The sequence below is a fragment of the Tursiops truncatus genome, chromosome 13, assembly GCF_011762595.2.
Source record: "Tursiops truncatus isolate mTurTru1 chromosome 13, mTurTru1.mat.Y, whole genome shotgun sequence".
NCBI classification, from domain to species: domain Eukaryota; kingdom Metazoa; phylum Chordata; class Mammalia; order Artiodactyla; family Delphinidae; genus Tursiops; species Tursiops truncatus.
The window spans coordinates 61582924-61609804 of NC_047046.1; the positions used below are offsets into that span (position 1 = coordinate 61582924).

The 26881-nt window shown below is 38.2% G+C and overlaps 1 protein-coding gene across 11 annotated transcripts in view; it reads left to right on the forward strand.

Annotated features, from left to right (window-relative positions):
• ARK2N (arkadia (RNF111) N-terminal like PKA signaling regulator 2N) overlaps positions 1-26881 on the forward strand; it is a 100664-nt gene that overhangs the window by 13202 nt on the left and 60581 nt on the right. For all 11 annotated transcript variants that reach the window (XR_012325386.1, XR_012325387.1, XM_033837714.2 and 8 more), the window contains one exon: positions 13140-13924. Coding sequence is in view for 9 of the 11 variants with exons in the window: in XM_033837714.2 (XP_033693605.2) it covers positions 13210-13924 (715 nt within the window). In the remaining 2 variants the exon portion in view is untranslated. The remainder of the gene's footprint in view (positions 1-13139; positions 13925-26881) is intronic.

The window sequence follows — 26881 nt, forward strand, 5'->3', positions numbered from 1 at the left end:
GTACAGAGAGTTACTTTAACCCCCCTCCCCAGTTTCTCCTGTTATTAACATCTTGCATTAGTTTGGTACATTTGTTACAATTGATGAGCTAATATTGATACATTGTTAAAGTTCAAGTTTATATTAGGGGTCACTCTTTGTGTTGAAAAAGAGATACTCTGTTGAATAGCGTGAAATAACAGTTCTGTGGGTTTTGACCAATGCCTATCCATCATTATAGTATCTAACAATAGTTTCACTTCCCTGAAGATCTCATCTTGTTAATTCCTCCCTCTTCTCTACCACCCTCTGGCAACTTCTGATTTTTTTTTTTAACAGACTATTTAGTTATTTATTTTAATTGACTTAATTTTTTAAGAGCAGTTTTAGGTTCACAGCAAAATTGAATGTAAATTCAGAGATTTCCCATGTACTCCTTGCCCCATACATGCATAGTCTCCTCTATTATCAACGGTCTTCCCCCCCCCAGTGGTACATTTGTTACAACTGAGGAACCTACATTAACACGTTATCACCCAGAGTCCATAGTTGACTTTAGGGGTCACTCTTGGTGGTTTATGGATTTGGATAAATTTATAATGACATGTTTCCACAATTACAGTTTCACTGCCCTGAAAATCTTCTGTGCTCTGCCTATCCATCTCTCCCTACCGCAAATCCCTGGCAACCACTGGTAGTTTTACTATCTCTCCATAGTTTTGCCCTTTCCAGAATGTCATACAGTTGGGCCCATACAGATGGGCTTCTTTCACTTAGTAATATGCATTTAAGTTTCTCCAGTGTCTTTTCATGGCTTGAGAGGTCATTTATTTTTAGTGCTGAATAATATTCCATTGTCCCGATGTAACAATTTATTCATTCACCTACTAAAGGAGCCGTCTCCAGCCTTTTTGGCACCAGGGACTGGTTGGTGGAAGACAGTTTTTCCACTGATGGGGTTGGGGGGAGATGGTTCAGTAATGTGAGCGATGGGGAGCGGCAGATGAAGCTTTGCTCGCCCACCTGCTGCTCACCGCCTGCTGTGTGGCCCAGTTCCTAACAGGCCACGGACCAGTACTGGGGGTTGGGGACCCCCGTACTAAAGGATGTCTTCTTGGTTGCTTCCAGTTTTTGGCGGTATATTCTTAAGCATTTTTGGCTGAAAATCAGTGTTAAAAGTAGAATTATAGCAGAAGCATACTTTTTTTTTGATTATTACTATCACCAATAGTAAATATTTATTGAACACATTATTTTAAGGTATGGTGCTAAGTGGGTTATACTTTGGAGTGATGAGTAGGGAAGAACTTGGACTCTGGAGTTGCTTTAGTTAAAATTCTGACTCCAGTATTGGCTCTGTGAGTTTGTGCAAATTGCCTAACTTTGTACCTGTCTTAAAAATGGGTTAATAGTACAGTTGATCCTTGAACAACATGAGTTTGGACTGTGTGGGTCCACTTATGGGTATTTTTTTTTCCAGTAGTAAATATTACAGTACTACATGAGCCAAGGATACGGAGATCCCGAGGATATGGAAGAAAGGAGTATAGGGAAGGCTGACTATATTATACTGGATTTTTGACTGTGAGTAGGGTTGGGGTTGGGGGTGGGTTATGCATTTAAATGCTTAGCTGATTTTCTAGAGAGTAGAGAGTGCTTGATTTTAATAGTTACTGAGCATATATGCACACATCCACCCCCCCCACCCCCCACAGATAGATTGTATCCTTGGCCATCAAACAATCGATCCAGTCATGCCAAAGGCTGAATTATTTGCAGTTATTTTTACAAGAATGTAAGATTAGTACTAAAATACTACTTAAACAACTGTTCTGCTTTCCTACACCCATACAGGGTATGTATATTGAGAGGTGTCTGAGCTGTGTAGTGCTTTAGAGTTTTTAAAGCATTCTGTAAACATTGTCATGTGTACATGTTTGTTGCCCTTAATAACCATTAGAGTCTGTATCCTTACTCCCTACTTCTTCTTATCTTTTTTTTCTTTTAAAGCTTGTATATTAGGAACTAAAGAAAAAAGATACTCATCCTTATTTATATAGTTAATGGTAGACCTAAGATTAGAATTCAAGTTTCTTAAATTATTTTTTTCTCTACTTTGCTGCCTTTATTTTTCATCTGTCATTACTTTTAAGTATGATGAGAGTCAGCTGCAGAGAAATAGAAGAAAATGGTACTGATTCTCAAAGATTTGAAATTTTCCAGTTCATGATTTTATTTCATGTTTTCTTAGGAATGCCAAGGATATTTTAGTATTATTGGCAGGAGAATCCATCCGCACCTCTCCCAAGCATTAGATCTAAATATTAAATATCTTAGTGCTTCCTCAACATTTCTTTACATGTCTCAAAGGTACTTTAAAAAAAAATTGAAGTATAGTTGATTTACAATGTCTTGTTAGTTTCAGGTGTACAGCACAGTGATTCAGTTATATATATGTGTGTGTGTGTATACATATATATATATATATGTACACACACACACACACACACACACACACACACACACATCTATTCTTTTTCAGATTCTTTTCCCTTATATGTTATTACAAAATATTGAGTATAGTTCCCTGTGCTCTACAGCAGGTTCTTGTTGGTTATCTACTTTATATATAGTAGTGTGTATATGTTAATCCCATCCTCCTAATTTATCCCTTCCCTCACCTTCCCTGTTGGTAACCATAAGTTTGTTTTCTGTGTCTGTGGCTCTATTTCTGTTTAGTAAATAAGTTTATTTGTATGTTTTTTTTTTCACATTTCACATATAAGTGATACCGTATGATATTTATCTTTGTCTGGTTTACTTCACTTAGTATGATAATCTCTAGGTCCATCCATGTTGCTGCAAATGGCATTATTTCATTCTTTTTATGGCTGAGTAATATTCCATTGTGTGTGTGTGTGTGTGTGTGTGTGCGCGCGCGTGCGTGTGTACCATGTTTTCTTTATCCATTCATCTGTCGATGGACATTTAGGTTTCTTTCATGTCTTGGCTATTGTAAATAGTGCTGCAGTGAACGTTGGGGTGCATGTATCTTTTCGAATTAGTTTTCTCCAGATATGTGCCCAGGAGTGGGATTACTGGATCATATGGTAACTCTCTTTTTAGTTTTTTAAAGAACCTCCATATCAAAGGAACTTTAAACTCCCTATGCCTGATACTAAAGTCTTTGATGTCCCTTTCCCCTCTCCATTCACTACACAGGTCTTTCATGTTCCCTTAGTGATTGGTTCTTCCATCAGTCTAGTTGCAGAATCTAGAAACCAAGAACTTGTCGTTGATACCTGTCTTGATTTATTGATTGATTGATTGTATTGGGTCTTCATTGCTGTGAGCAGGCTTTCTCTAGTTGTGGCAAGTGAGGGCTACTCTTTGTTGTGGTGCGCGGGCTTCTCATTGCAGTGGCTTCTCTTGTTGCGGAGCACAGGCTCTAGGCGTGTGGGCTTCAGTAGCTGTGGCTCGCAGGCTCTAGAGTGCAGGCTCGGTAGTTGTGGCACATGTTCTTAGTTGCTCTGCGGCATGCTCTAGGTGTGTGGGCTTCAGTAGCTGTGGCTCGCAGGCTCTAGAGCACAGGTTCAGTAGTTGTGGTGCACGGGCTTAGTTGCTCCACAGCATGTGGGATCTTCCCAGACTAGGGCTCAAACCCGTGTCCCCTGCATTAGCAGGCGGATTCTTAACCACTGTGCCACCAGGCAAGTCCCGATACCTGCCTTTTTCACCTCCCGTATTTGCTCTATGATCTCTCATATTCACCCGTATCTCTCTGTTGCCACTACAGTCAGTCTAGAGTTACTGAAATTTTTAGCCTTGCCTTTGAATTGTTCAGCTGACATTTACTCTTACCTTCCTTTTCCATCCATTCTCCACTGTGCAGCCAGAGTAGTCTTTTTATATTTATTTGTTTATTTATTTGGCTGCATTGGGTCTTTGTTGCTGCTTGTGGGCTTTCTCTAATTGTGGCGAGCGGGGGCTACTCTTCTTTGTGGTGTGCGGGCTTCTCATTGTGGTGACTTGTCTTGTTGCGGAGCACCGACTCTAGGTGCGCGGGCTTCAGTAGTTGCAGCACGTGGGCTTCCGTAGTTGTGGTGCACAGGCTTAGTTGCTCCGTGGCATGTGGGATCTTCCTGGACCAGGGATTTGAACCCGTGTCCCCTGCATTGGCAGGCGGATTCTTAACCCAGAATGGTCTTTTTAAAGTACAAATCAGCTTAAATCTATGTCTGCCTTCCCTATTTGAAACAGTGGGTTCCTATTTATTCCTCAGGAAGCCGTCCTAGATCTCCCAGACTATGTTACATTCCTCTTCTTTTTCTCCTTTCATGGTGCCAACATACCTTTTCTCTGCTGGACTTACCGCAGAAATAAATTTAATATTTGCGTGATTATTCACTTGTGTGATTATTTGATCGTCTCTCCTTTAGACTCTAAGTTCCATTAGGAATGTACCATATATTTCCCAGTGCCTGGCATAGTAGCTAACACTAGGTACTCAATAAATATGTGTTGAAAGCCTGAATGAATCCTCATGACTTTGGTTGTAGAGAAGTGACTTGTTTGTTCTGTGATGGACTTGAAGTGAAGAGGAAGAAGAGAGAATAAAAATATTAAAAAACACTATTTCTTGAAATTTGACTTTGTGCTTGTTATGTACTAGGTGCTTTAAGTGTCATTTATTTCATCCTACCAAGAACTGAAGTTTTACAAACAAGGAAAACCAATGTTAGAGAACATCAGTTTGCCAGTGGACACAGCATTTCCCTTTTCTCACCTTAAGACTGGTGTTTTTATGAACTTTTATTTTCATATTTGAAAGACATTGGATTACCATATCTCATGGCTGTTACCATATTGTGTTAGTGCTTAGAGTGACATTGATGAAAACTGGCAGCAGTTTTGTTTCTGTAGGATTATTGTCTTTGCCAGAATAGACCTGTCATCTAAATGTAATCAACTTTTAAAGTAACTCAAATGAAACTTTGAAGTTCCTTCTTGGGTTTTAAGTCAAGTACCTTTGACCTTTCTTGTTTCCTTTGATTTTTTTCCCTCATGTCTCTCATTATGGAATATAGGTTAAGATTTTGTAGTAGCCCTGTTACTCTTGTTTTTATTTTTTATATTTTTAATAAATTTATTTATTTATTTTTGGCTGTGTTTCGTCTTCATTGCTGTGCGTGGGCTTTATCTAGTTGCGGTGAGTGGGGGCTACTCTGTTGCAGTGCGCAGGCTTCTCATTGCGGTGGCTTCTCTCATTGCAGAGCATGGGCTCTAGGCGCGCGGGCTTCAGTAGTTGTGGCTCGTGGGCCCTAGAGCACAGGCTCAGTAGTTGTCGCGTACGGGTTTAGTTGCTCCATGGCATGCGGGATCTTCCCAGACCAGGGCTCGAACCCGTGTCCCCTGCATTGGCAGGCGGATTCTTAACCACTGCACCACCAGGGAAACCCTCTTGTTTATATTTATTGAAATCATTCTTATCTTTCCAACCCAGTTAAATTATTATCCTCTTTGTAGACACTTTTTCTAGTTCTGATCTTATGAATGTCCAGAGTTCTTTATACTTTCCTGTAGTACTTACCTAATTCTGTCCTACTTGTACTCAGCCAGTTCATTTGTGTGAACTACTTACTGTCTTTAATTGCCCTGAAACATTTGAATAGTAAGTTTTCAACAGATCTTTATTTTTGATTACACTTGAGTGTGAGTACCGTGACTTTTTCATTTTGTAGTCCCAAAGCTAGCATGTTGCCTGACACAGTAAGTACTTAATACATATTAGCTGAATTAAATAACGTCTGTCCTAGTCTTTTAAAAATGGTTTTAGGGCTTCCCTGGTGGCGCAGTGGTTGGGAGTCTGCCTGCCGGTGCAGGGGACACGGGCTCGTGCCGCGGTCCGGGAAGATCCCACATGCCGCAGAGCGGCTGGGCCCGTGAGCCATGGCCGCTGAGCCTGCGCGTCCGGAGCCTGTGCTCCGCAACGGGAGAGGCCACAACAGTGAGAGGCCCGCGTACTGCAAAAACAAAACAAAACAAAACAAAACAAAAACCCCCAAAACTTAGAGGAGAGTGTGACTGCTTTGAATTAAAGAGCGGAGAACCCAGTACCCAAATTTGTTTTTTAGTGGTCTGATGCCTATGTACTAGTTTTGAAAATTTGTGGGTATAGATTTTTTAGGGGGAAGAGAAGTGACTAAAAAATTTAAACATTGAAATTAAGAGCAGACTCACGTGAAGATTGATCTTTATTGTGTTTCTTGTAGACTTTTTATGTTGGGTGGTTTTGGGTCACAGATATAGATAGCTTTTTAGTATCAATTTTAAATAAAATGAATGGCTGCAGTAGACTAAATCTTGGGAAAAAACATGTTATAAATTCTATTTGGAACATAGTGATCTCTCAAGGGAGGTTGGTATAAGCCCTATCACTTGGTACTTGAAGCTAGATTAGATAAAACAGTAGAAGGTCACCTGTTTGGACCAATCCTGCATTGCAAGGGAATAGACAGGATCAGTTTTAAGACTTTTTGTTTTAAACTTAAATTTCTGTGACAGGGAAAATGTTATAGCCTCTACTCAAACGGGCAGAAAAGAATTCTTATTTTGTCAGTAAAACATTGACAAACTTTAAACAACCCTTTTTAAAGTTGCTTTTTCGTCTAAATAGAAAGCTGTTTGTTTTGTGCAAGAGAGCAAAGTGGGAATTCATGAATTATCTAATGCTATGGCTTGTACATGTCAGGAAGCAGTGTAAGTTAACTGGTTCATCTAGCTCATGTTTGAGGCATTACCTGCTTGTGTTTCTTACAGTTCTAGGGTGGTGATATGAAATAAAGATGCAGGAGTTCCCCATTTTGTAGACTGTCGAGCAAAATCTTGTCTAGAAGCAGTTTCACTTAGTGGGCTGTGCTTGTGTCAATTTGTGGTTTCAACGGAAAAAGTGCCTGTAAGTAAACTTGTAACAGCAAATGACTTGTTTGCATTTGCCGCATCAGGACGGACAATACAGTGTCAGTTTATTCATTCATTCATTTTTGTGTCATTTCATGCAGTGGTGTTAAAGAATGGTTAACGATGGTTGTTCAAGGGCTTAAAATGAGAAGTGTGAACGGCAAGACTTTCTTATGTTAGGTGCTTAATGATTTTATACATAGCTATGTCAAAATCCTCAGGAGGGTTCCCTATAGTGGTCTCATCTTAGATAAGACCTCACTTATCATGGCCCTTTCTCACACCTCTAAGCGTACTGGAAGTTGTTAAACATCCAAGAATATACTACAAGAAGGAAGACTTTCTTCTCTGGGTGTGTTTTATGGATGTCTTTGTGGTTTTTCTTCTTCCAAAGATAATTTCTTACTTACCAGTTTATAGACTAAAGCAGCTGGTTCACAGTTGTTTTTTTTTTAATTATAAATTTATTTATTTATTTTAGTTTTGGCTGCGTTGGGTCTTTGCTGCACACGGGCTTTCTTTAATTGTGGCGAGCGGGAGCTACTCTTCATTGCAGTGGCTTCTCTTGTTGCGGAGCACTGGCTCTAGGCGCAATGGCTTCGGTAGTTGTGGCACGTGGGCTCAGTAGCTGTGGCTCACAGGCTCTAGAGCGCAGGCTCAGTAGCTGTGGCGCATGGGCTTAGTTGCTCCGCAGCGTGTGGGATCTTTCCAGACCAGGGCTTGAACCCGTGTACCCTGCCTTGGCAGGAGGATTCACAATTTTTAAAAAAGACTGTTAAAGTCTCTTCTCTGTTCACTCTGTTTTCTCCCTGGATGAGCTGATATATTCAGCTATCACCTCTGCTTATATTGATAATGTCCAAGTTTGTATTTCTGTTTTTTTTTTTTTCTTTGAGACCGGTATTCCTATGAGCATTATCTAATTCAAATCAAAGTTGATTACTTCTCTTTTTACTCTTCCTATAGACCACATCTTAGTTGGGGGGTTACCCTGTACCCAGCTGTATATGCTAGTAACCACCCAAGGAGTGGAGTATGTGTCTTATGGGTTGAGTTTGTGAATAATGCTCAAAACTTCTATATTTTTGCTGATTTTCTGTCTAGTTTTATACATTTAGAATGAGGAATTGAAATCTGCAGCTGTTAGTGTTGAATTATCTTCTTTCTATTCTGTCAGTTTTTGCTTCATATATTTTGGACCTTTGTTAAGTGCATATATATTTATAAGTAATGTATACATATACATACATACATATGTATACATATTTTCCTGGTGTCATTTCCTTTGTATCGTTATGAAATGTCCCTCTTTGTCTCTAGCAACATTTCTTAAAGTCAGTTTTGTCTGATGATGTTGTGTTTTAGCTTTCCTATGTTTACTCTTTGCATAGTATAGCTTTTTCCATTCTTTTCTTTCAACCTATTATATCTTTGAATCTAAGATACATCTTTTGCAAACTGCATAAAATTAGATATTTTTTATCCAGTTTGACAATCTCTGCATTTTTTTTTTTTTTTTTGCGGTACGCGGGCCTCTCACTGTTGTGGCCTCTCACTGTTGTGGCCTCTCCCGTTGCAGAGCACAGGCTCTGGACGCGCAGGCTCAGCGGCCATGGCTCACGGGCCTAGCCGCTCCGCGGCATGTGGGATCTTCCCGGACCGGGGCATGAACCCGTGTCCCCTGCATCGGCAGGCGGACTCTCAACCACTGTGCCACCAGGGAAGCCCTGTAGTGGTCTTTTATTTGTTTCACTGCTATATATGCTCCTTCATGGTAGGAATTTACCACAATTTATTTTACCGTTCTGTTGTTAATAGATGTTTGGTTTTTGTTTTGTCTATCACAAAACAGTGCTTTTATGACACATATGTTTCTCTAGACAGTGTTTTTCAAGCTTCAGGTTGCCAACTATTAGTTGTGAAATCATTTTACTGAGTCATGACCAGCACCAAATTTTTTAACTATATAGAATGGAAAAGAAAATATCTGAGTGCTTTACATAAGTTTTTTGTTTCATGAATATCACAAGAAGCTCCAGACTCCTTAGTCACCCTGTTTCCTGCACTCTAATCTCCAGAAAGCACTGCACATTCCCTGTTCTGTTTCTTCCCCTCCGTCTTCGGCTTCCTTCCACTTTGTTTTATCATCAGCAAAGTCACCAATATTCTCAACCTCCTCTCTGAACTTTCCCTTTATCTTCTGATACTAATAACAGTTTGGCTTTCCCCTGAGGGCACTGCTTCACCTTGCAAGGGGTGGCTGTGCTTTGTTTTTGTTTTTTAAAAAATATATTTTATTTATTTATTTTGGCTGTGCCAGGTCTTTGTTGTGGCATGCGGGATCATTAGTTGGCGGCATGTGAGCTGGGCACGTGGACTTCTTAGTTGCGGCATGCATGTGGGGTCTAGTTCCCTGACCAGGGATTGAACCTGGGGCCCCTGCACTTGGAGCGTGGAGTCTTAACCACTGTGCCACCAGGGAAGTCCTGCCACTGACCCCTTTATATTGTGATGATTTTTGTTCCTTGCTTAGTGTCATTTTGTCCATTATTACTTTTGTCTTAATTCTTGGTCATTTCAATATACGCATAGATGCTTCCTCTGACACTGCCCACTCAGTTCCCGTAATGGTTTTGTTCTCTTCTCTACCTCAGCCACGTATTTCCATAGTCATACTCTAACCTATGTTTCTTGAACTGTCTGTTGTAAAGGGCCATTATATTTTTATTTACAATCCATCGTTGGTGGATTTTTTGGGTAAAATACAGTCAAAATCAGATACTAGGAAATCGAAATGCTCTTTGGTTGTCATGACAATATCAAATTGCTGTAAATTTCTAATCAGTTACTCTTAATTTCTACACTTCCCTCATTGCAGACAGTCATTCAAGGACAGCACTTTGAGTGCTATTTTAGATCTTGTTAGTTACCAGTAACTGCAACCCTTCTGTAATCTCAATTTCATTCACAGTGCTCTTGGACTACCACCTTCTATCTTTCCAGTTCAGTGTATACCCTTACTACACTGGGATGTCCATTCTGTTGGTCCTAGCACATTTTCACTACCCCATACCTTCTTAATGTGATCATTTAAATCATATTCTTGTACACACTTGCTTTTTCTTGCTTTGTTCTAGTTGCTTGGTGAAACTACAGTTCAGGTTAAATCCAGTGTCTACCTCCTCTGCACTTGGACTTATACAGCTGAACTTGAAAGGAGGAGTCACATCCATGTATACCAGTTTCACTTTACGTTCATGGCTATAGCCCTTAGAGTGGGCCCTTATTATTGTCTGGAAATCATTTACTGTACTTGCCTAGTTTCTTCACTTTCTCACTATTGTTTCACACCTGGTCCTCTGATCAGCCTCACCACCATCTTACTCATCCTCAATCTTAACTGATGACCTTGCTTTCTACTTTCTTGAGAAACTTGTAGTCAGAAGAAAACTTCCACAGATTCCCATCATGTTTATCTTTGGGCCATGCAAGATTAGAATGACACCTTTTGTTTTGATGATAATTTTTGCGTTAAGGTCTCTTTTGCCTGTTAATCATACAGATAAATCATCTGGGGGGAGTGGTTATATAATTTTCAGTTATTTTCCTTTAAACCTTTGTATGTCCTTACGTATGGGGGATGGACATTAAACAATGACACAATTACTTAACTACAGTTATGCAAAGTGTCCTGAAGGAAAATAGGTGTGTAATATGTAGATAACAAGGATCTTATTAGTCTGTAAGGTACCCATGCTACCCGCAAGGAAGCAGTGTTTATTCTGATAACCTGCAAAGAGTAGCCAGCAAGAGGTCCGGCACAAAATGAGTGTGAAAGGCCAGAGATCTGAAAAAATTGTTTTTGTGACAGTTTTTGTAGCTAAAGAGAGCTGGGGTGTGAGTGGCCCAAGATGAAACTAGAGATGTGGACAGAGATTTTGAGCAGGGAAGAACAATCACATTTTACCTCAAGTTTCTGTTAATGGTTTCTACATAGTTTAGAAATTGAGTATTGTGAATTCTTTTTCACCCTGTTTAAGTCATTGTATTTAGCAGTTTTATTCTTTGTCAGATTTTCTGTAACGTATGTTAAACCCTTTTCCATTTTTCACAAACTCCCAAACCTGCCTTATTTTTCACCTTGTGTTATGCTTTGCTGACCAAGAAGGAGGTCTGATATGATACAAACTCCCTCCAGATTTTCCCAGTAGCCTAATTTACTCTTATACTTACCACTTCCTTATCTCCTCAGAGCAGGCAGTGTACTGCTTCCTTACCATGGTTTAACTTTTCTTCCTGTCCTCAAATTCTTTTGTGTTAGTTTCTTAATTATTACAGGACTAATAAAACAGTGCATTTTCATTGTCCAGAATTGACAGCCAGGTTTTGAAAATTATTGCATATGATTCTTTTTTTCTCTTTTTCCCTGTGTTGGGTCTTCGTTGCTGTGGCGGGCTTTCTCTAGTTGCGGCTAGTGGGGGCTACTCTTCATTACGGAGCATGGGTTCTAGTCATGCAGGCTTCAGTAGTTGTGGCAAGCGGGCCCTGGAGTGTGTGGGCTTCAGCAGTTGTGGTGCGTGGGCTCAGTAGTTGTGGTGCATGGACTTTGGGGGGGCCCAGGCTTCAGTAGTTGTGCCTCGTGGGCTCTAGAGCTCAGGCTCAGTAGTTGTGGCTCACGGGCTCTAGAGAGCAGGCTCAGTAGTTGTGGCTCATGGGCTTAGTTGCTCCGCGGCCTGTGGGATCTTCCCGGACCAGGGATCGAACCCGTGTCCCCTGCATTGGCAGGCGGATTCTTAACCACTGAGCCACCAGGGAAGCTCCATGAGATTGTTTTTAACTTATAAATGTTTCCAGTGGCCATGAATGTTCTGGTTTTCATGAATGTGTTAAGGAAAATTCATCAGAATGCCTGTTTTATCAGCAGCTGAGAACAGGACCTGAAAAAAACCCCAGATATATAGAACATTTATGTTTATAGTAAGCAAAAAAGTAGGCTTGTCATGTTAGATCAATAAATAACTCCATTTTTCAGATATCTTCTAGTTGCTGTCTACCATATAGTGAACTATCAAGTAACTTGATGGAATGAAGTGACAGAGATGTCTTATTGTGCCTCACTGACATACCATCTAGCTTAATGTTTGTGTCTGTCTGTGACTTATGGCACATGATCATTGCCTTCCTTAACATCAGTTGTTCAGGGTGAGGTATTTACTTGCTTTGCACATTGTTAGCCTCCTCTTAAAAAACCACTAGTTAATGAAGTTTGCACTGTATAGGTCACAACTCTTGTGGTTAAAGATTATGTCCTGTTTGTCTGTGATTAAGTGGAGTTGTAGCACACACAGTGGTGGAAGGATATTAGGTTCTAAAGTTAGCGTAGGAGGTGGAGAATGTGTGTAGGGGGTTTTCTTTTAACCCCCTTAAGTCATTCATAGAATAGAGAGTTTTAGGTTTTTTGGGTTCACAAAGTAGTTAATCTGTATTTAGTGGCTGTTGTTTATGAAACAAAACATATGTTTAAACATTAGACTCATCATATTCAGCATGATGAGAGGTTTGTGGGAACTAGGAAGAACTGAGGAAATAGCAGATTCAGGTTTTTCATCTTAATGCCCCTCTAGAGCAACTCCTGTTGAGAGGAATGACAGCTTTGATGCATGTAATTACTTTTGTTGCCCACTTGCCAAATGCACGTAATTGGTGGTTTTTTTTTCCCCTTTAACATAAGTGTACATTTGATGTCACTCCACTGTAACTCACTCCCTTGCTTCCTTTCTTTGAGGATTTGAATGTAAAAGTAATCATTCCAGTTCACTTGTTGTAGACCAGTTTTTTTGGAGCATTCCTTTTCATTTAAAGTTTACATACTTGCTAACTATATCAAAGCTTTGAGGATCCTTTTCTTGAACAGTTTAAATAAAGTTTTAAAGTTGAAAATCCTTGTTTGGTTGCTTGCTGGTCTTGCAAGTTCAGTAATAGAAGATTAATATTGTGCCATTTTTAGTAGCTGTGTATGCCAGTATTTTGGTCGTATTAAGTCCTCTGAATTTGACTGTTGTTCAAGCAAATAATAGATACGTGTATTTTAAAGGCCTATATGATGGTAACTTTTGCTGCCCACTTAGAAAGGTAGGAATGTTGTGTTGATTAAATAATCTGCCATTTCCGTTTATTGATTTTTGTGTGTTTTCGTACAGGTTGCTTTCCCGTTGCATCTTTGACATAGTTTCCTAGACTCTGCTCCATGATTTAACTTGAAAGTCTGAAATGAAGATGGAGGAGGCAGTGGGAAAAGTTGAAGAACTCATTGAGTCTGAAGTCCCGCCAAAAACATCTGAACAAGAGACAGCTAAGGAGGAAGATGGATCTGTAGAACTGGAATCTCAAGTTCCGAAAGATGGTGTGGTGGATTCTACAGTTCTTTCTTCAATGCCCTGCTTGTTGATGGAACTGAGAAGGGACTCTTCTGAGTCTCAGTTGGCATCCACGGAGAGTGACAAGCCGACAACTGGTCGAGTTTATGAGAGTGACTCCTCTAACCACTGCATGCTTTCCCCTTCCTCTAGTGGTCACCTGGCCGATTCAGATACACTGTCTTCTGCAGAGGAGAATGAACCCTCCCAGGCAGAAACAGCGGTAGAAGGAGACCCTTCCGGAGTGTCTGGTGCCACAGTTGGGCGCAAGTCTCGCCGGTCCCGATCTGAAAGTGAAACATCCACCATGGCTGCCAAGAAAAACCGGCAATCCAGTGATAAACAGAATGGCCGAGTCGCCAAGGTTAAAGGTCATCGGAGCCAAAAGCACAAGGAGAGAATCAGGCTACTGAGGCAGAAACGGGAGGCTGCTGCACGAAAGAAATATAACTTGTTGCAGGACAGTAGTACCAGTGATAGTGACCTGACTTGTGACTCAAGCACGAGCTCATCAGATGATGATGAAGAAGTTTCAGGGAGCAGCAAGACAATCACTGCAGAGATACCAGGTAGAGGATGTTTTTTAAACTGACTGTAGAGCACCTGATGGCATTTCTCAGCTCTCAGGCTCAGTTAGATGAGTGACACTTGAAAAAATCCAGGAGACCTGCAGCTCTGTGTAAATTTGAAGACTGCAGTGTATTAACAAGACATGGCCAATTTAAAAACCTGTTCTGAGGTTTCCAGTGCACTTTAGCACAACAGCCAAAAAAAAATACTTAATGATAGGGACAGGATTATTTTTAAGTAATGGAATTTCTCACAAGTCTCTTTCTCTGTAACACATTACCTGAATTCCCATCATTGCCTTTCTAGCACTACTTAGATTTAATACTCACTGTTCAGCATTATTACTAAGTACGTTTTCCTCAGGAATAGGCACCTTGCTTTATTATATAGCCACTGCACTCGAGCTTATGGTGTCTGAAATAACATGTTCTACCTTTCGTTAAAGGTTTCTAATAACTATTCCTCCTAAAACAGTAGTTTTATGTGTCCCCCCCCATTCAGTGCATGTTTAGCTAGTTGTCACTTGCATTGAAAGGAATGTTTTTTGCAAAATTTCCCCCTTAATGCCCCCAAGTTTAAAAAGTACAGAAAAATCTGCTGTTCCAGCTCTTATTGGTATAAGAGTCTGTAATTTATTACATGTTTGACACATCTGCTTTCTCCATATTACTACGTCTGGTACTGTGTATGTACTACGAAGGCAGTCTTGAGATTTCATAGTGGAAGAAAGGTGAGGTCTGAATGGTTCTTGGGTGAATTCTCATTGAAGAGACTCTTTCGATTAGGAACATTCTGTAAAGTACATGGCATTTAATAGATCATGACAGCATTATTTATTGCTACGTTAAAGGGGGAAGTTTTGGTTTTCAAAGTTTTATGGGTGACTTTTTTCCTCCTAGTTTTCTGAAATGTTTCTGTTTCTATACGTCAGCATATTGCTGCTATACAAAGAATATTTCAAGATAAATCATATTGGTTAATTAAACCTATAGCTAACCAAACTTACAGAAACTCAGTAATAAGAATGATTTTATAGGTGTTCAACTTAAAATAAAACCATCATCCATATAGTATATTAAATATGAGTTTTTAACCATCGTTGGAAATGCTTACTGTTTTAATATCTATTGAACTCCTTTGGTAGTTCCTTATGTTAAAATTACTGGGGGAGGGGATTTAATTGAAGCTCATCAGATGACTGCATGAGAGAAGCAAACTTTGGGGTTGTTCTAAGGCAGGTTCTAGGTGTATTTCAAATTTACATTTAATATTTTAAAGAAAGCTATATTAACACCTATACAATTGTTTATGCATTCTTATGTCCTGTTCTAAGCTATTAATCAGGATCATGATGGATCTCTTGATATAGTGCTTACTTAATTCCACTCACTAAATAGATTTTTATGTAACTGCCCAATACTTTGTCTTTTTATGGAAAGGGAGAAGGTGGGTGAACAAAGTGCTCTTTGAAGATAGACCCCATTGAAGAGGTGGCATGAAAAATATCTTCGTGGGCATTCTCCCTATTTGGCTTAAATAGGTTAGGTGTGCTTTGTTCATATTTTCCAAACCTCTTTGCTAATTGACTACCTTGACCAGTGTCTAAAACTTCTAAAACATCAGTCTTCTGTTTCTTGTCTATTCTGAATTGTATACTAACCAAAACACCAAATTATCTGAATCTGTAATTTAGTTTCTGTTGTGCACACCACTTAATAAGTTGGTGGATTTTGAAAATATGAAGACTTTTCTAAGGTAATCATGGAGAATCAAATGGGAGGTAAGCTGTAGGGCCACTGTATATGACTGCCTAGGCTCTGCACCACAGAGTTACAGAAGGCGCTGTACACATAAGCAGCTGTGAATGGTCTTTCCTGGAATTATGCAAAGCAAAGGTAGAACATCCGAAGTTTAAATATTAGGAAGTTCATTTCAATTATCCACATTGTTACCCCCGAAAAATTTTGACATTTTTCATTGCTGATGTCATAATTATGTATACCTCAGTTTCTTGAATCAGATTATAACTTTGGGGCAGGGGGGATACACTCTACCTTATAGCAAGGCAGTTGTTGAAAAGTTGTATAGATTGTGAAGATAGGATAAATTGTGAACTGACTTATAAGATGAGTGCAACACCATGGACATTCAGGTGAACTTAAACTGGATGTACCTAACAGCAAATCTCTTGGAATTTGAAATTTGAATCCAGCTGATTATACAGAATGGAAACCAAGAGGAAAAGTTAAAAACTGAGATTCTTGCTATATGCTTTCATCAAGGTACAACTAATTTAGTAATTCAGAATTGCTGTATTTATAAACTTTTTTTGGCAGCAGCTTAAACATTGAAGGAATTATGCTAAATATTCACTTATGCCAAACAGTTGAACAATTAATGCATTTTCTTTTAAAGAGTGGAAATAATTAATGCTGCAGACTTATATAGTGCATGATGATGATTAATAATTGAGTTTGATATTTGGACAGTAGATGTTTATGAAGTGGTTTTGTTGTTGTTGCTTTAGTTAACAGTTAACTGACAGGCAGCTTAGTATCCACACTAGATCATTCTTTCTTTGAAGTTTTTGAAACTATATTGCTCTTTTAAGAATCTGGAGGTATCATATCAAGATAATTCTGGTACTTCTTTCATTTGGGGGACTTAGAGATGAGCAAAAATAGAGTATTTTGTAGTGCATATTAATATGAAAATACTATGTGGTAGTCTTGAGTATTCAAGGCTTTTGTTGAGTGTCTCATTTATAGGTGATATTTTTGTATTATTAATCTTTATACTTTATTATTAGAGCATTATTTCTTCGGGGGTTGGGGGGGGGTCAGTTTTTCTGTAAAATCACTTTGAGACTAGAGCTGTAAAGTCTGCTCTTGCAGGGATTTTTTTTTTTTTTTTTGGCCATGACACACGGCTTGTGGGATCTCGGTTCCCCGACCAGGGATTGAACCTGGGCCCTCAGCAGTGAAAACTCAGAGCCTTAACAATTGGACTGCCAGGGAATTCCCTGCAGGGAGTTTTGATTTTAGTGAATGTGAATAAGTCTGTGACATCAGACTTCAATTCAAAAATTCTCTGAACAGACCAGCTTACATGCATCATTGTAGGTGGGCAGCAGGGAAGAGTTTTTCCAGTGACCGTTGTTTTTCATAAATATTTAGTATAGAATAAACCTCAGGGTAGCTTCATCTTGTCTTGGCTATAATGACCTGCTTTTGTGTGGTTTAATAGTCCACCATGCAAGTGCCCACTCAGACTGAGGTTCCAAAAATAGTATCCACCTTGGTAGGTAAGGGTCAGTTGTCTTGGCTGTTTTGCATTTTAGAAAATCTAATTGGTCTTTGTTGGAGAATGTCAGGGAGGCTGTTGAGGACACCTGTTTAAGATCATCTGAATCCTCAATCCATGTGGCCAGGCGCAGCTCAGTCCTACTGAAGCTAGGATCTCAGCACTCACTACTCACCCCACACAATTATACAGTGAAATTCCTCATGATAAGCTATCATTTTACCTTACAGTTTTTCTGAGGTAGAGGCTTATTACGCTTGATCAATTAACTCTTACTTGGAAATGAAAAAAATTTCTTTAGTAAATCCTTTGTAGGAAATTTTGAAAATAGAAAAATGTGATGTATAAGATTAAAATCCTGCTTTTGTTAACATTTAAGTATATTGCCTTCCATAATATGTAACAAAATTTATCATACTATGTATACTTCTTTCTTTCCCTCTAACATTGCATTTTGAGCCTTTAACCAAAACACAGTAGTCTCCCTAAAACCATGTATGGATTTTGAATAATTTAGCTAACTATAAAATAACTTCCCTACTCCTGACCCTTTGGGCTGTTTTTAGTTTTTGCTATTATGAGGAAGGGTATGAACACTTGAAGGCTCTTGACACATACTGCCAAACTACTTTTTAATACTTTATTAAGTTTATTCCATCCAGGAGCTTGAGTATTTGTTGCATTATATTCTTTCTATTGAGTGTTTATAAAAATGTTGCTGGTTTGATGGATGAACTGTATCTTTAATTTGCATTTCTTTGATTACTAATGAAGTTGAAAAATCATATTGGCCATTTGTATTCTTTTGGTAAACAGTCTATTCACGTTCTTTGCACATTTTCCTCTTGCTACACTTTTTTTTTTAAATTGATTTGTGAGGATTCTTAACCTACTGGGGATTGAATTACTTGAAAAATATTATTATTAATTTAAGCAGTAGCAACTCATGGTAGAAGATAAGACCCCCAAACCCATGTTAGGAATTCCATGACCTTTTTCCTATATTGAATATGAAGTGACTAAAAGCCCCATGTCCCCAATTTAAGCCTCTGTAATCTGATTGTATTTTGGTAGCTATTTAGGAGACTCACTAAATACATTGATAACAAGACACCGAGACTGAGTAATCAGTTGAAGACTGCCTGAAAAGTGATTAGTAAATGCAAACAAAGCAGGTAATATCTGTGCAGTTTTCAGTCTGGCTATATGTTAGAATCACTTGTTGGGGGTTGGGAGCATTTAAAACTTATGATGCCCAGACCCCACTGCAGACCAATTAAATCAGAATCTCTGGATCTGACCCAGGCATCAGCATTTTTCTCCCAGCTTTTTTGAGATACAGTTGATATATAACATTGTGTAAGTTTAAGTAAGGTATACAACGTGTTGATTTGATAAATGTATATACTGCGAAATGATTAGCACAGTAGGGTTAGTTAACACGCCTCTCACTTCACATAGTTATAATTTGTGTGTTGGGAAGTTTTAAGATCTGCTCTCTTAGCAGCTCTCAAATATACAATACAGTATTGTTAACTATAGCCACCATGCTGTATTACATCCTCAGAACTTACTCATCTTATAACTGGAAGTTTGTCCTATTTGATCACCTTCACTCATCCTTGCTGCACCCCGTACTCTCCACCAAACTACTCTGTTTTTTTGAATTTGTTTTTTTTTAAGATTCCACATGCAAGTGAGATCATACAGTATTTGTCTTTCTCGGACTTATTTCACTTAGCATAAAGGCACCAGCATTTTTAAGCTCCCAGGTGATGACAGTGGGCAGCCAGGCTGAGAACTACTCAATTAAGCAAAGTGATATGTTAAGTCTCCCATAGCTAAAAATCATTGTAAGACTGGTAGTCTGCTTCTGTTAAGTTCTGAACAGTGTCATCTAGTTTTTAAATATGTTATTAGTGATTAATAAACATAAGCACCTTTAAATTTTACTCCATTTAAGTGATTATTTTAAAAGCATGCATTGTTTAAATGTGGTTTTCTCTATGCTACAGTGTCTAGATAATGTTACCTTAAATTTAGAAGCTTTGAAATCTTACTGGTGGGTATCCTTTGGCAATCTCTAATGTTAAAGCACCAAGGTATTATTTTCAGCCTGCTTTTCCTAGCTTATTTCCTAAAGTGAGTGCCTTTAAAAACTTTGTGTATGCAAAAGCATAAGCTTTGCTTTTGATGTCTTTCTCAAAGTAGGATATATTTTAGTGTTAATAAAAGGACATATGTGTGTTTAAGGTGAGAATATGGTCCCTGGTTGTTGTTTGTTTTTTTTAATGTATTTTTTAGAGCAGTTGTAGGTTCACAGCAAAATTAAGCAGAAGGTACAGAGATTTCCCACTTATTCCTGTCCTCACATGCGTACAGCCTCTTTCACTATCAACACCCCCACAGAATGGTACATTTCTTATAATTGATGGATGTAGATTGACATATTATCACTCAGAGTCCACAGTTTACATTAGGGTTCACACTTGGTGTTGTGCATTCTGTGGGTTTTGTTTGACACGTATCGTTGGGTCCTCTTTTTAAGACTTCAAAATGTCTTGTTTTCAGTATTTATTGCTGGTAGTCATCTTTATGAGGCTGCAACTTATCTCACTGTCCTTAGCATAAGTATTCTCACACCAGTTTTTTGAATTCAGCTTTTAAATACTCATTTTCCAGTGTTTGTTGAAAAATAAGCAGCGCCAGAATCTGAAACATCAAAGTAGCCATATCATTTCCTGTCCTGTACACTTCAGTTTACCCAGCACTTATAATGGGGATAAACTGTTTAAAGAAAGTTTAGTATTCTTTAAATTCCATTTAGACTTTCCGTAAGCTAAATATGTTACACTTCGGGGAAAGATATGCCCTTCTTGAGGAAGTTTACTTATAAATAAGGTGTTTTTTTAAAAAAAATTATTTATTTTTGACTGCGTTGGGTCTTCGTTGCCGCGGGCAGGCTCTCTAGTTGCGGCTAGCGGGGAGGCTACTCTTTGTTGCGGTGCGCGAGCTTCTCACTGCGGTGGCTTCTCTTGTTGCGGAGCATGGGCTCTAGGCACGTGGGCTTCAGTAGTTGTGGCTCATGGGCTCTAGAGTGCGGGCTCAGTACTTGTGGCGCATGGGCTTAGTTGCTCCGTGACATGTGAGATCTTCCCGGACCAGGGCTTGAACCCATGTCCCCTGCATTGGCAGGCGGATTCGTAACCACTGTGCCACCAAGGAAGCCCTTTTTTTTTTTAATGTGAAGAAAGGGGATGGAATGCAGTAATCAGGGGAGGAGGAATGAAATGAAGTTAGAGGGAAAGTTGATAACAATAAACGTTATGAGGTTTTTGTTTGCTAGGTAGAATTGGGCTAAAAATTTGTCCCATAGCCTTTTAGGCATTGAAAAGAGGTGGCATGACATAAGCAGTTCTCATTTTCTAGGAGAAACACTTCTTTTCTTGATACTGAGACCTGGGAAATTTTTCTTTTGTCTATTCATAAAAAATCACTATGAGATAAAGTAAACCATATTTTCAGAAATACCCTGAGATAAATGCAACAGAGCATTTCATAGGGTAGTTCTTTATAAGACTTCTTGGTATAGGTAGGTGGTATAAGGCCAAGATTGATTGATTCCATCAGTCATTCATTCAGCAAATATTTGGGCACCTACTATGCGGCATTGGGAATGCAATAGTGAATGAAAAGTCCTTGCCCTCATGAAACTTAAATCTTTTCTGAGGAGACAGATAATAAATGAATTCATCATATGCTATCAGGTAGGGATATACACTATGATAATAAAGCAGGATATAAGAGATGAGATAAAGATGGACTAAGGATGGGGTAGAAAAGCTATTTTTTTTTTTTTTTTTCCTGTACATAGGCCTCTCACTGCTGTGGCCTCTCCCGTTGCGGAGCACAGGCTCCGGACGCGCAGGCTCAGCGGCCGTGGCTCACGGGGCCCAGCCGCTCTGCGGCATGTGGGATCAGCCCGGACCGGGGCACGAACCCATGTCCCCTGCATTGGCAGGAGGACTCTCAACCACTGCGCCACCAGAGAAGCCCAGAAAATCTATTTTAGATATTGTAGTCAAGAGTGGTCTGAGGAGGTAACATTTTTAATAGCTCCCTGAAGAAATGAAGAGTTCAGTATAGTTTTATTAGAAACCCAAAGTATAGGGGACCCAAACCAAAGCTGATCTGGCCTAGTTCAAGGATAAAACACTGTATGTAGAGGAGCATATCCTAAAACTAGAATCCTATGAAACCACTGTTCTACTTGCTATTAATAGCTGTACACTATTCACACGTTTGGAAAGTGCTGGATCATGTGGAAGCAGATTTCTTTACTGCAGGACAACTCGGAGCCGTTAATGTGCTCTCCAAAGTGGGGAGGTTATGATTTGTAGCATATCCCAAACTTAACCACAAAACTTTTTTTTTTTGAGGCATACCTTTTAGCATCTTGCACAGACCAAGGTTTATAAAAAACTGACCCAGAGGTATACATGGATTATGCATATCCTCTGTGGGGTTTTTTGTTTTTTTTTTTAATTTGGCTAAGTCACGTCTTAGTTGCGGCACGTGGGATCTTCGTTGTGGCATGTGGGAGTTTTCCTTATGGCACTCAGGCTCTAGAGTGCGCAACCTCAGTAGTTGCAGCATGTGGGCTCTCTACTTGTGGCACGTGGGCTCTAGAGCGCGTAGGCTTAGTTGCCCTGAGGCATGTGGGATCTTAGTTCCCCAACCAGGGATCGAACCCATGTCCCTGCATTGGAAGGCAGATTCTTAACCACTGGACCACCAGGGAAGTCCCCTCTATGTGGTTTTTCCATAAGGAAAAAAAAAATTTTAACTTAAAACAAGAGCATTTGATAAAAATCAATTAGCTGACAATTATTGTGTACTGATTTATTATGGGTCAGCTGTCAAAACAACTTTTAGAATTTTAAAGTCATAGTGTGAGAATATTCAGGGATGCAGTGGTTTTCAATCAAGGCTGTACATTAGAATCACCTGGAGAGCTTAAAACAAAAAGAACCTGTAATGTCTGGGAGCCACCTAGGTTTTGGTATTTGTTAAACCATTCCAGGTCTTTATGTTCAGCAAAGGTTGAAAAACACTGTTACAGATTAATAGTTAGTTGTATAGTAACAGAATACACAATCCTCCACAGATTCAGTGAAGCTATGAAAAATGGTAGTATCATGTTGTTCTTCTCAGAATTACCAACTTTTGTTTGGTTAATTAATTAAAATGCCCCTTATGAGTGCTATACCTATATGGCTGTTCTTAGTAATGCTTATGCCATTTTCCTGAATAAGCTTGTCTTAATAAAAATACAGTTTTCTGATTTAACCATGTTTTATCAAATGGCCTCAATGTCTTTAAAGCTGACTTCAGTTGTGCTGGGGGATCTGAAGGAGCGCCCAGGGAAATTCCAGGATTACTTGACAGGGGTGCTGTGTGTGATAGGTGCTGCATAGGCAGTGTCCTAGAAGAGGCCATGAGCTGTTTTTCCAAGATGCAGAGGCAGAAAGAGGAGAAGTTCCTGGTGTGGATGGAAAAGCTAACTCTACTTGACACTGGTGAAGAGAACAAGCAGCTACTGGAACCCAGGGAACTTAAAATGCAACTCGTTGGCCAAAGAATTTCCCCTGTCACCCAATCAGGTGCTTACATGCAGATGCCTGATTCCCAGGAACTGCCACAGCAGCCCTTTGTGACTTGTCACAATGTTGACAGTACATTAGAGTTCTCAAAGACATTACAGTTTTCCAATTAACTTTGCTGAAAATGGGAATATTACAGAACAACCTTTATCTGCTTTTTGAATTGTGTAAGAAAGAATATGCTTTTGCCCATTGTAAGTTTCTTTTGATGATGTTTAAAAAATGATAATAGTAAACAGTTTCTTTTTAAAAAATTCAGAACAGAGTTTGATAAATTCTAGCTTGAGTTTTGTTACATGTGGTTGGAACGTAGAACCATATTTATACGATGGTAGGGGTGATCCTCATCTTTATGCTTTTTTCATGCAAAAATATAAATAAAATATAAAATAGGGAATCTTAGTGAATCCAAGGTGGGTAAGTAGTTAATTCCCTGAGAGCCTCTTAGCATTATTCTCTACAAACACTGTTGACTCCCTTCTGATTCCAATAGGAGGAATGATGTAATTAATTCCGCTCTGGAGGTCATGAGTGAATATATTGCATGAACACTTTTCTATCATTCTTTCGTATGTCATTTAATGAACTAATTTGTTGCTAGTCTTTAATGAATTATATTAAATCGCCTTTGTATGCAGGAAGAATGAATTATTTTCAAGCAAATTAATGCTCTGTACCTACTATGCAAGATACTGTAGGGAAAGCGGATTAGAAAGGAGTTTGATTTCATGCATGAGAAAAATAGTAGTTTTCATTGTTACATAGATAAATTTTTATTTTGAGCTTTAACTTAAAGCTCAGTGCCTGAGCCAGTAACCTGGCAGACATCATCCAGAGGAATTGTTTGGTGCTCTGATGTAAAGGGTACCTCTAGAGGATACAGATGAAATGGTCACTCTATTAAGGGTGTGTATTGAATGGGTTTTTAAATTACTAGTGACTAAGTGTATTGGCTAATGTACTACCAATTTAATTTTGTTTTCAATCCCTGGACTGAAAATAAATGGCATGTTAAAGAGCCCATGGAGTGTGTCAAAGGGGAGAAAATAGCACAGCATTGAAAGGTTTTGCAACATGATAGATTTTTAATGTGTGGCCTAGGACTGGGAGATACTGGTATTTTATCTTTTCTGGGTTGGTAGGAATATTGTGAGAAAAAGCTAAATTAGGAAGAAAATTTTCAGTAGGACTATATAACTTTGCTAACATTACCTGTTTTTTTAAAATTGTACTTTCTACTGGGTTTACTTACAATAAAAATTTAGTAGTCTTTCCCTTCAAATTTATAACCTAATAACTTCTCAATATGAATAAGGTTAATTATTTTAATATTTAATGTAGTTGCAACTTTGGAAAAGATCTAATTCTGTGTTTTGCAAGAGGAAAGATAGGTGGCATATTTGGAGTTTCATGTATAGTTAACACAAGAACAACAGGATTTTGAACTGCATAGGTCCACTTATATGCAGATTTTTTTCACTAAATATGTGCTGTAGTTCTATACGATCTGAGCTTGATTGAATTCGTGGATGCAGAACCAGAGACTGTAACATTTTATGTGGATTTTCTTCAACTGTGCAGCGCGGGTGGGAGCCCCAACCCTTGTGTTGTTCAAGGGTCGACTGTATAAACAATAAAGACCTCTGTTTTATTTTAGTAATTTACCAGTAACCACTCAGAAAAATTGTCACCACTTTTTCTATTTAGTTCTATATTCAGACATTTATACCTTGTAAATTAACTGTAATAGACTGAGTCAATTTATTTTGCTCTTCTAGTTTTGAAGTGAAAAATGACTTGTGGTTTTTTTCTTTTTAGAACTTGATATATGAGAATTGGGAGTTTCTCTGAAATGATAGTGCAACACTTGTAAACTACTTCAGCCAATTTTTTTTTAAATTAAGTTTTATGTCAACAGGAAGAGCAGATTGGTTTTGGGTGACTGACAGGTTTTTAACTAATCTGTAATCTTTACTTGTAGTTGCGATGTTTTCAGGGAAGTTTGTTCTGTCTTCAAATTCTCCCTGGCATCACAGATTTTACTAGACATGGATTCTTAGATATAAGAAAATGTTAATTTAATTTCAGCATGTTAACATGACTGCTTTTCTATGCATGTATAAACTGCTTCAGGCACTTAACAGATTTCTTTTTTGTTTCATGATTTAATATTTCATATATTAAGCATATAGTGGAATGCCTTTTAATTTTAAAATAGAAAATAATTAATGAATCCTTTAAGAATAACATATAGACATATTCCTAGTATTGACTGGGATATATTCTAATTCTTGTTGTTACTAGATAACAGAGTAGGAGATCTACAGATTTTTTTTTTGCCTTTTAGAGAAAAATGTCAATTTAATGGAATTATCAGACATAGGTTTTAATAATTGATATTCAAGGTAAAAATAATATTTTGAATATTTGAGAAGATGTTAATAATTTTGGGAAGCCTTTTCTACATAATTTTGGATAAAGATGTGGACAGGTTTTGATAGAAAGAAAAGGAACACCAGAATATATTGATTTAATTCATAGAATATATGCCAAAATATTAAAATTTATTCTGAAGTAAAAATTGACATTCTGTGGTTTTGAGAGTTTAACCTTAAGAATAATTTTATAGCAGAAACATATATACAGGTTTCCCCCTGATTTTCAGTTTCTCACAGTGCCTTGAAAATGTGTTGCTGTCTTAAAGAGTATTGTTTTGAAAAACAGTAGTTTTTTTTAATATGAGTTGTGCTTTAAAGTGATTATACCTTTTCCAGGTTGCACAATTTAAAAATTCTTCTTTCAGAAAAATTTGTTTTTGTATTATGGACAAAGAAGTATTAAGTATTTGAAGTAGTTTTAAAAAAACTTGACTGCTGTTGTGGATTGTTGAATTCTCTTTCACTGAGGCAAAGTCTGTATTCCTAAGATTATAGTACTTATATGTACTAATACAAAGAAGTGGGAATTATTTTTGGATTATGTGGTGGCATTTTTATGTAGGTGTTGTTTTAGAAGTGCCTAGTGGTCTTCCCTTAACTTCCCTTTAATTCCCTTAATTTTCCTAGAATTTTAAGAAGGTTAAGAAATATATCCTGTTTGGACTTTTTGTAGTGTATAAAGGGCTAATGCTGGACAGAAACTTCTTTCAAGTTATAGCATTAATCTAGACATGGTCCAAATGCTTTTTATTTAAGAATATAATCCCGTATCTGGATTATGTCATCTCTAATGGGTACATATGGAATTTAGTTGCTGGTATTTAAAAGGGGGGGCAGTGAAGATAAATGTTTTCTAATAATCTGTCTATAGACTGTTTTCTGCCTAGTTTATACTAGTTCAGTGTTCTAGGACATTAGATTTCTAATCATTTTAAGAGAATTTAATCAGCAGGTTAGAATTATCAGGTTATGCGAGCCACTCATTAGATGATAACTTTTAATTATATTGATGTGTACTTTGTGTGCTTATTAAAACTTGAGTGTAATAAGAGCTCAAATAAAATTTTAATTTAGAACACAGTTCAGTAAAATTAAAATCTTAAAACTTAATATTTTGCATGAAGTGTGTTTTTTTTTTTAAATTTAGAATAAAGGTTCTGTCATTTTGGGGCCCCAAGAGAAAGCCTGTTTTTTGTTACCAAGTCAAAGGAATAAGCCTAGTCTCAAGGGGGTATGTTTGTGCACGTGCTCGTGTATGTGTACCCACCTTCAGAATTTTGAAATAATTAATTCTGTATTTTTATTAATGTTATAGTTGGCAGGTTGCTGGAGACATAACTATGCAATAGTCTACAGGGATTTTAATGGATTCCGGTCATTAATGTATCCATTTATTGCTTCCTAAATGTGTGTTGAAAAAAAGTTGCCCACATACTAGTTAGGGTGATTAGTTAAAGGGAAAAATTTATTTCTTAGATTATCAAGTAAAGGTTTGGACCACTTGTTTGTTTCATTAGCCGACTGAGTAAAAGAATATACATGAACTAGTTTA